Consider the following 10,181-nt stretch of genomic DNA (forward strand, 5'->3'; position numbering starts at 1 on the left):
GCTCCCTCTTTCCCCAGGAACAGCTGCAAGGGTAAGATCTCTCTCTCCGACTCAACCACATGCTGTTTATCTTTGCCCTTTGCAAAGGGACTTTCTTTTTCCTTTTCTTGCCCTGTTCTCTCTTTTAACCTATCTTTGTATGTTTCTCTTTTATTTAATATTTTTAAATCCTCTTTTCTTAACCTACCCTTATATTTAATATTTTAAATGTTTCTTTGGCTTGTGCCACAGGTCAGACTAGATGATCTAATGGTCCCCTCTGACCTTAGTCTATGAATATTGGGAAGTGCGCTAATGTAAACATAACTGATACATGGACCAGGGCTATGAAAGTCAGACAAACTGTCACTGTCACTGCATCCCACTCACTCGCCGTCTGGTTTGTTATTTCTCCTGTTCCCCAGACCCAGCTACGATGACAGGGAAGGTTCCCTCGTTCTCCCCCGGCTCCACAGTGAGCTCCGCTCTGCCCGGCTACGTCGCTCTCTGCCTCACTCTACAGGTTCACAGGCTGGTGTCAGGTAGGAGCTCCGGCCTCCTCGCTGGGATTGCTGCTGTTACTATTGCTGGTCATCAGCGTATATCTCACATCACTGCCTTGTCTTGTAAACCACGTCTGCTCAACCTGCCCACAACCAGCCACATGGAGAAATCGCAGGCTACACCTGGGTCCCCAGTAACCATGGTTACTATCTATACACCATATTGTCAGGCCTTGACACTACATCCTTCCTACTGCTCTGGCTGATTTCTGGCAGCTTCTAAAACACAGAACACAGTGAGCACCACTACAGGGCTCACAAACTATTTAAAAGGACACTTCCCAATTCCTATACACTGCACTGACAGACCAAATACGTCACAAATCAGATTCTTCAGCCACGAAGGAGTCCTGAATCCTAGGCTCTCCAGTTTAGACGTAACAACCCACAAGCCATTCATGCTGCATTAGGCACATCTGACTAGGGCTCAGAGCTAGACCTCATCTCACAGTGAGGATGTGAGGATATTTGCTGGCTTCTTCATTCTGTGCCTTCAGTGAACTCCTTATATTGTCCCACCCAACCCCCAGGACAACTCCACAGCTATTCGGGCATTTTGGTTCCCCCCCTGCTGTGGTTTCCATCCTGTTAATTTAACCAGCTCTCTCTGTCTCTCCTGATGCTGAGTCTCTGCACCGAGACTCCCACATCCTGTGCAGTTCCACAGTGACCGATTCTCTGTTTCTTGCACTTTTCTATCTGCCTCCTTCTCCCTCTCCATTATCTGACCTCTGACTTTATCTTTAAAGCCATTGCCCACATAGTGATGATCTGTTTTCATATCTTTACACCTTGTAAGCCTTTACACCACCCCTCCTGCAGATGAGGAGGCCCCTGTGCTGGAGCAGCATGAAAAGGCCTTTGTGTATCAGAGAACCAGGCCCCCAGTACCATTATCCCCAGGGTGCCTATGAGAAGTTGGAGCTTTATTCAGAGATAATAGGGACAGTGTATAACACTCATGTGAACTCTGTGTGACAGATATTGCAGCCATGTGCGGCATTTTGGGGACTATCAAATTCACTTTATGCATGTTCTATTTATTTTTGTACCCCCTTTATCAATGGTATCTATACATGTTATATGTATCTTTGTGGGTTTGAGATTGTAATCTATGCCATGGGGGAGGTGTGACGGGTTGGATCACAGAAACCCCCTTGGGAGCTGCCACCTGATGTGCCAAGACTACTTCTACCCCTGCCTTCCCTGCCAGGTCTGGACCTCAGCACCCTGTCTTGCTGAGCCAGACACTCCCGTCTGCTCCAACAAAGACCCAGGGTCTAAATTACCTGCCCCAAAGCTGCAGATTTACCTGAAAGCAGCTAACAGAAGCGTTCCTGTCTTTAACACTCAGATGCCCAACTCCCAATGGGGTCTAAACCCAAATAAATCCGTTTTACCCCGTATAAAGCTTATGCAGGGTAAACTCATAAATTGTTCGCCCTCTATAACACTGATAGAGAGATATGCACAGTTGTTTGCTCCCCCAGGTATTAATATATACTCTGGGTCAATTAATAAGTAAAAAGTGATTTTATTAAATACAGAAAGTAGGATTTAAATGGTTCCAAGTAATAACAGATAGAACAAAGTCACCAAACAAAAGAAAATAAAACGCGCAAATCTATGTCTAATCAAACTGAATACAGATAATCTCACCCTCAGAGATGCTTCAGTCAGTTTTTTCCTCAGACTGGACACCTTCCAGGCCTGGGCACGATTCTTTCCCTTGGTACAGCTCTTGTTCCAGCTCAGGTGGTAGCTAGGGGATTCTTCATGATGGCTCCTCTCCCCTTTTGTTTTGTTCCACCCCTTTATATATCTTTTGCATAGGGCAGGAATCTTTTGTCCCTCTCTGGGTTCCCACCCCCGCCTTCTCAATGGAAAGACACTAGGTTAAAGATGGATTCCAGTTCAGGTGACATGATCACATGTCACTGCAAGACTTCATTGCCCTCTTGACAGTACACATGTGTACAGGAAGACTTACAGGTAAAACACAGCCATCTGCAGACAATGGTCCTGGTTAATGGGAGTCATCAAGATTCCAAACCACCATTAATGGCCCACACTTTGCACAATTACAATAGGCCCTCAGAGTTATATTTCATATTTCTAGTTTCAGATACAAGAGTGGTACATTTATACAAATAGGATGATCACACTCAGTAGATTATAAGCTTTGTAATGATACCTTACAAGAGACCTTTTGCATGAAGCATATTCCAGCTTCATTATATTCACTCATTAGCATATTTTTATAAAACCATATAGACTACAACATCACAGGAGGGTTACCCCATCTCCTTTTGAATTTGCAAACCATGGGGGGTAATTACTTGTGGGACAGGTAACAGCTCCAGAGAAGTACCACTCCTAGGGAGAATTGCATAAACTGGGTTAGACCAGGTCCCAGAAGCCCAAGAGAACAAAGATTTTTGGTATAAAAGCTGGATTTGAAGTGACCAGAGGCCCGAGATCTTGGGCTGCAAAGTGACAGGACCTGTTAACCAAGAGGACAAACCCTAAGAAAAAGGTTTGAAAGACTTTGGAACCTTCCAGAGAGTCTCATGTGCTACATGAGAATTTTTTCGGATAATTGGAATATGTGTTCAGACCTTTTATTGATTTATGCTCCGTCAAGCTTTTGACGTTAAATGGTCTTTCACTTCTAACGCAGGGCGCTCTCTTACTGTATGTCTTACTGCTGAATTAATGCCAAACCCCAGCCCCTCGCCGATTTAATTTCCCTTTTTCATTGTACATTTCACAGCACAGTTCACAGTGACTGGACCTGACCGTCCAATCGCTGCCTCCGTAGGTGGGGAGGCCGTCCTGCCCTGCCACCTCTTCCCCAGGATGAGCGCTGAGAACATGGAGCTGAGATGGTTCCGATCCCAGTTCTCTGCAGTCGTGCACCTGTACCGTGGTGGGCGGGATCAGTATGGACAGCAGATGCCGGAATATCGAGGAAGAACTGAGCTCTTGAAAGATGACATCACCAATGGGAGTGTTTCCCTGAGAATACGCAATATCCGACCCTCCGATGATGGACAATACAAATGTTTTTTTCAGTCCAGTGTCTCTTATGAAGGAGCTATATTGGAAGTGCAGGTGGCAGGTCAGTGACTTGTTCTGATGTTTTAATGTCTTCAACAGGGTAATAAGTGGAGTCAGGAGGGTTCATTGTGAGATTACACAATTTTTTTCATTATAGTGGGTCAGGGTCTCTGCTCTGGATAAGGTTGATTCTAGTTTGCTGTTTAATATCTGTTTTTTCTAAGTTCTCTAAAACCTGGCCGCATACTCAGGTTGTCTTGAATATTGCTGTGACTCATTGGACTCTGGGGTCGGGTTAGTGGCCCAAGTTTGAGGGCATTAGAGCAAGGGGTTAATGAGACACATTAATACCCCTAAACAGTCAGGTGACATTAACATGTTGTGGTTATTACAATTATTTTGTGCACACGGGGGGAAAAATGGCTGATCCTCCCCAAACTGATGCCACCAGCTGGGATTGATCTCGGCTCGTGTCTGGCCCCTTCAGGGTAACAGTGGTTGATACACAGGGCCCTGTAGCCCAGAGCCTGGTCTAAGAGTGGGAGAATTGAGGAATTCCCTGCTCCCAGGACAGGTCAGTAGGCCTGACCCCTGAAGGTGCTGTCAGAGAGACCAGCAAGGGGACAGAGGTGCAGCTAGTTCTGTATCCAGGACATGAGGTTTAGGCCACGTGTAGTGAACACCTGGGTCTACACTCAAACATTGAGCCTACTCCACACTCACCACCCCCAACTTGCAAAATGTTATCGCCTCGTCACCTTTGCCTTGTGGGTGTGGATTTCTTCTGGGACGTTACCTTCACTTACCCCTCACCAAGCCTTGGTGATCACTGACATATCTGATACCAGGCTGCTGACAATCCCCACGGCAAGTAGTCTGTGCCCTGCTACTGACAGAGCCTGCACTGCTCAGTGCTGAAATGAGGCATGATTGATCCCTCAAGGTACACCTGCACCTCTCCTGATGTCACTGTGACAGCTCTGCCAATATGCTCCAAATAATCCCTCCACTGGTCGTTACAGCTACACCAAGCAGAGTGGATGCAGCTTTAGTGCATGCAACCAATTCCCAGTGGTTATTGCCAGCTCCAAAGGGGCAGAGTTAAGGTTGTTTGGGTGTTTACCTTCCTGATGGATTTCCTAGTTTTAGAGGTCTGAGTATTGCTGAACTCAGCATTCTGGAAGTGCATGAGATAATACAGAGTTAAGGTTGCCTGGAGGTAACTAAGGCTACATGTACACTACAGTCAGGATCGACAGAGTGGAGATCGATGCACCCGCAGTCGATTTAGCGGGTCTAGTGAAGACGCGCCAAATCGACCGCAGATCGCTCTCCAGTCAACTTATGTACTGTACCCCCAATGAGAAGAGTAAGGTAAGTCAATGGGAGACTGAATAATAATAAATATTATTCATGTAGCTGGAGTAGTATACCTTAGGTCAACTTACTGCGATAGTATAGACCTACCCTAAGTTTTTTGTCAGTGAATAGACATGAGGCAGGATTACAGGAAGGTGCCATTGTTTGTGTTGTGTTCCACAGATTTGAATTGCAGCATGTATCTGCCTCCACTGCAGCTGCATTCCCTGTGTTCAGTGTAGCTGTACTGACCAGTGAAGAGAGTAGTGGGGACAGGGTCTCAGAGCTGTCACTGTGCTGTGGAAGGGCAGGAGATAATATCTCCAGGCAGCCTGAACTCTGTGCTAGCCAAGGTTTTGTCACTGAATTTTCTAGTTTTTTTAAACAGAAAGGGAAACGTTTGTTGTAGGAGTTAGTGGCCATTTAGGTGGTTGTAGTCATGGGCGGTGGGTATAATAGGCATGAAAGGCTAAGCGTTCCCTGCTGCTGACCTGTCACTGGATGCCTGTGCCACAGTGGCCCTGCCACTTCACCACCACCACCCCTCCAGAAGTCCCCGCTGCTCACTGCGTCCCTCCTCCTCTTGGGAGGGGGAGTGAGGAAGGAACGCGGCAAGCCAGTGGGTGGCCAGCCAGGGGCATCTGGCGGGGGAGTGGGGCAGCTTGGTCAGGTGCTGCGTGGTGCTGGGGAGGCTGGTGGCTTGGGGTGGGGTGGGGGGCAGCGTCTTGGCTTGGCGCTCGAGTGGTTGGCGGCCTGGCCCAGCGCTGGGGCTGGCCTACTGCTCCGGGGGCCAGCGCCTCAGCCTAGCACTGGGGCTCAGAGGCTGATGGCTCGGCCCAGTGTTGGAGCCATCGCAGCTTGGCTGGGGGGGGCTTCAGGGTCAGGGAGGCCGGCTGCTCAGTCCAGCGCTGGGGCTGATTGCCCCGTGGTTGCTCAGTGCTCCTACCGCTGTGCACTCTGATAGTGCAGTGGGGATAATGGTCGTGCTCTGCAATGTTTGCAGTGTGTAGCTCGTAACAGGGCTGGTGAGAGAAATCTCATCCCAGGTCCCTGCCCCAACACCTTGACAGTTTTATTACACAGCGGCTAATTTAAGCGTGTGAGAGGAAACTGGTGTGTCTGTTTCCTTCTCCATCATCCCCCACAACATTTAGCTCCCCTCTGCCCTACGTTTCTGGGAGCTCACATCACAGGCAGCAGCTGACTGGTGGGCCACACAGTACCTCAGTTATGTGAGCTGCACACTGAGTTGGGCTCCTCACCCCAACTACCAGGCTGAGCTGGACCCCCCGACCCTGGTCCAGCCAGACTTCCCCATCCATGTTGCAGGCCCACCCCATCCAACTCCCCCTCCTCCTCCCCCACACACTCTGGCAACCCCACACAGGGGTGATGTGCATTTTAACTATTCATTTCCTGCATTTCAGGTGTTTACATTTTCATTACATTCAGCCCCCACCCCACTTCCCCTTGATCACAGATTACATGAAGGGGTTAGACACCCCAAGAGTGGCAGGGTCTCCCAGATCCCAGGCCATACAGGGGCATAAAAAGGAGTTCAGAGCCCTGCAGAGAGGTAGGGCTCCCCCAGATCCCAGCATGGGGAAGGGGAGAATTTGGGGCTGACAGGACTCCCTGCCCCGAAACCCACAACTTTTACACCACCCCTCACCATATCAAATCCCTCCTATCCCACTCCTTACCCTTACCTGAGAAGACCTCAACCCTTCTTTCCCTCCCTACTACAGGCAAGCCTGTCCTGTAGTAGGTGACTTCTGGGTACCCTTCTGGCTCTGTCAATCTGTTTCTTCACTTCACCAGGTGGATATTGTAGTTTTAAGAACGCTTGATAGAGATCCTGTAGGTGTTTGTCTCTGTCTGAGGGATTGGAGCAAATGTGGTTGTATCTTAGAGTTTGGCTATAGACAATGAATTGTGTGATGTGGTCTGGATGAAATCTGGAGGCATGTAGATAAGCCAGAAGGGTACCCAGAAGTCACCTACTACAGGGCAGGCCTGTTAGAGGGCTTATTCCTTCACCCACTCACTTCCCTGGTCCTTCTCGCATGAACAGAGAGCAATACCCGAAGTCCAAAGGTGCAAACAATCCAATGTTTATTGGGCTGAACTTCCAGCAAGCATGATTCCAGTTTCCTTCCTGTGTCCCCCTTCCCAGCTCTGACACCACAGAGCCTTGCCTGTGTCCCTGTTCCCATTTCCTGTTCCCATTCCCCCCACCTTAGCGAAACATGATTCCAATTCCCCCACCCCATTCCCTGTTCCCATTGCCCCCTTACTTCCTGATTGACTGCAGACTATGTAGTAAAACTTGAGTTCTGCTTAGCTATACCTTAACCAATCATTTTACTGAAATTTAACTAACCAACGCTAACATATTGTAACATGATTATTTAACCAATTATATCCCACCACCTTAATTGGTTTACACCCAACAAAATTAATTATACAACAGACAGAAACAATCACAGAACCAGACAGAGATTATACAGACAAACAATAGGGAAGTGGAGACTACAGTGATAGAACAATACAGAAATGAGGATTTCACATCCCAGCTATTGATAAGTGAGTTCTTGCCAGACAGGATGCTATCAAACTAAGTTTCCTTTTACATCTTCTAGGCTCTTCCCTTTCTCTGACGGTGATAGGAATATCAGGACAGGATTGTATTCCTAACAGCCCAATAGCATCTTATTTCAATGTGACTAGTTTGGAATGTGAGGATGTGACCATACACTTCCCAGTTTATGGCTGCCTCTGCTACTTAGCCGAAGGCTTAGCCTAAGAACAGGGCCTCAGACTGTCACAGTAAGATAAGGCCCTTACACCAGCAGAAAGTGATTTTGATTCTTTCTTTTATACCTCTATAACTAACTAAGTGATAAGAATACACCTAAATTCTTAAAGTATAGGCCTTTGCAGACAGGCCTGAATATCTGTATCCTAACAAGGCCCAACAAAGAAAGTAACAGAACGCCACTAGCCGTCAACTACAGCCCCCAACTAAAATCTCTCCAGCGCATCATCAAGCATCTACAACCTGTCCTGAAAGACGATCCCTCACTCTCACAGATCTTGGGAGACAGGCCTGTCCTCACTTACAGACAGCCCCCCAACCTGAAGCAAATACTCACCAGCAACTACACACCACACAACAAAAACACTAACCCAGGAACCTAACTCTGCAACAAACCCCAGTGCCAACTCTGTCCACATATCTATTCAAGGGACATCGTCATAGGACCTAACCACATCAGCCACACCATCAGGGGCTCGTTCACCTGCACATCTATCAATGTGATATATGCCATCATGTGCCAGCAATGCCCCTCTGCCATGTACATTGGCCAAACCGGACAGTCCCTATGCAAAAGAATAAATGGACACAAATCTTACATCAAGGATTATAACATTCAAAAGCCAGTAGGAGAACACTTCAGTCTCCCTGGACACTCAATAACAGACTTTAAAGTAGCAATTCTTCAACAAAAAAACTTCAAAAACAGACTTCAATGAGAAACTGCAGAACTGGAATTAATTTGTAAACTAGACACCATCAAATTAGGCCTGAATAAAGACTGGGAGTGGATGGGTCACTACAAAAACTAAATTCCCCCCTGCTGATACTCACACCTTCTTGTCAACTGTTTGAAATGGGACATCTTGATTACATTGAACTCATTAGCACAACAAAAGTGATTTTTTTTCCCTCCCTTTTTGTCAACTGTTCAGAATAGCCCACTTCCACCTTAATTGAATTGGCTCATTAGCACTGACCCCCCACTTGGTAAGGCAACTCCCATGTTTTCATATGCTGTGTATTTATACGTCTCTACTGTATTTTCCACTCCATGCAGCTGATGAAGTAGGTTTTAGCCCATGAAAACGTATCCCCAAATCAATTTGTTAATCTCTACGGTGCCACAAGGACTCCTCGTTGTTTTTGCTGATACAGACGAACAGGGTTCATAGAGAAAGTGATTGGTATGTTACAAGAGGTGAATTTTTCTGTAAGGACTGAAAGCTGTGTAAGAACTAACAATGCTTCTGTGTACTGTTTTTTGTGCTAATGCAAATGTTGCCTTCAGGGGAACTCCCTACCCACTGTCCGAGTACCATTGCCAGGTAAGGAAGCGACCAAGGTGGAGCAAGGAGGACAAATTCCGAGAGGTGCTCCAATCCTCAGAGAGAAAAGAGAATGCAGGAAGTGGAGAGAAAAGCAAAGGCAAGACAGAAAGAATGAGGAGCACATTCTAAAGGGACAGGAGCGAATGACTAATGTGATGGAGGAGCAAACAGAGATGCTGAAGTCCTTAATCATGCTTCAGTCAGTGCAGATGCATGCTCACCTCCTCTTGCTGCTGATACAAAACTGTTTTCCATGCTCTCCACAAACTCTGCTCACACATTCCTTGCAACTTCCCGACAAATCTCAATACCCTGTTCATTCCACCCCTTTGGACACCTTCCAGAATCACAGCTAGATGTATGCACAGCTCTGAGAGCCTCCACTGCTCTTCACTGTTATCTCCCTTCCCACCAATCCTTATGTGTGTGTTAATTGATGTTTAACAAAAACAAAGTCTCTGAGAGATAACCAATCTTTATTAGTGTCCTACACGGAGTGATTCATGCTGGTAGAAATACACAGAAGTAGTTTAATCACAATGGTTAAGCAAAATGAGATAACTGAAGTTAGTCAAGCATGGCAGATTGATGTATACAAATACAGATTACTGTTGCTCAATATCAGAATATTGCCTCAAAGCCTCCTTGATTCTCACAGCCCCCCGTTGTGCCCCTCTAATAGCCCTGGTATCTGGTGCTCAAATTCGGCACCCAGGCAATCTACCTCAGTGCTCCACCCCTGGGGGAAATTTTCACCCTTCCCCTCACAAATATTATGGTGCACACAGCAGGCTGCTATGACCATGGGAATATTTTCCTCATTTATGTCCAACCTGCCCTAAAGGCAGCACCAGCGCACCTTTAATCTGCTGAAGGCACATTCTGCGGTCATGCTGCACCTGCTAAGCCTATTGTTGAAGCCCTGCTTGCTGCTGTCCAGGTTTCCCATGTAAGATTTCATGAGTCATGGCAGTAAGGGGTAGGCTGGGTCTCCCAGGATCACTATGGGCATTTCAACATCCCCCACTGGAATCATTGGTCTGGAAAGAAAGTCCCTGTTTTCAGCTTTCC

At 47.0% G+C, this 10,181-nt stretch overlaps 1 protein-coding gene across 1 annotated transcript; it reads left to right on the top strand.

Moving 5' to 3' along the window:
- Nucleotides 1–20: 20 nt before the first annotated feature.
- On the top strand, nucleotides 21–3,663 carry LOC113407937 (myelin-oligodendrocyte glycoprotein-like; the record flags this gene model as incomplete). The annotated part of the gene is made up of 3 exons (XM_029913235.1): nucleotides 21–31; nucleotides 405–521; nucleotides 3,316–3,663. Coding segments are annotated over exons 2-3 (454 nt in total), but the record flags the coding sequence as incomplete, so codon positions are not given.
- Between the last annotated feature and the right edge of the window lie 6,518 nt (nucleotides 3,664–10,181).

The sequence above is a fragment of the Terrapene carolina genome, unplaced genomic scaffold, assembly GCF_002925995.2.
Source record: "Terrapene carolina triunguis isolate 2854851 unplaced genomic scaffold, T_m_triunguis-2.0 Scaffold551, whole genome shotgun sequence".
In the NCBI taxonomy this organism is placed as follows: Eukaryota; Metazoa; Chordata; order Testudines; family Emydidae; genus Terrapene; species Terrapene triunguis.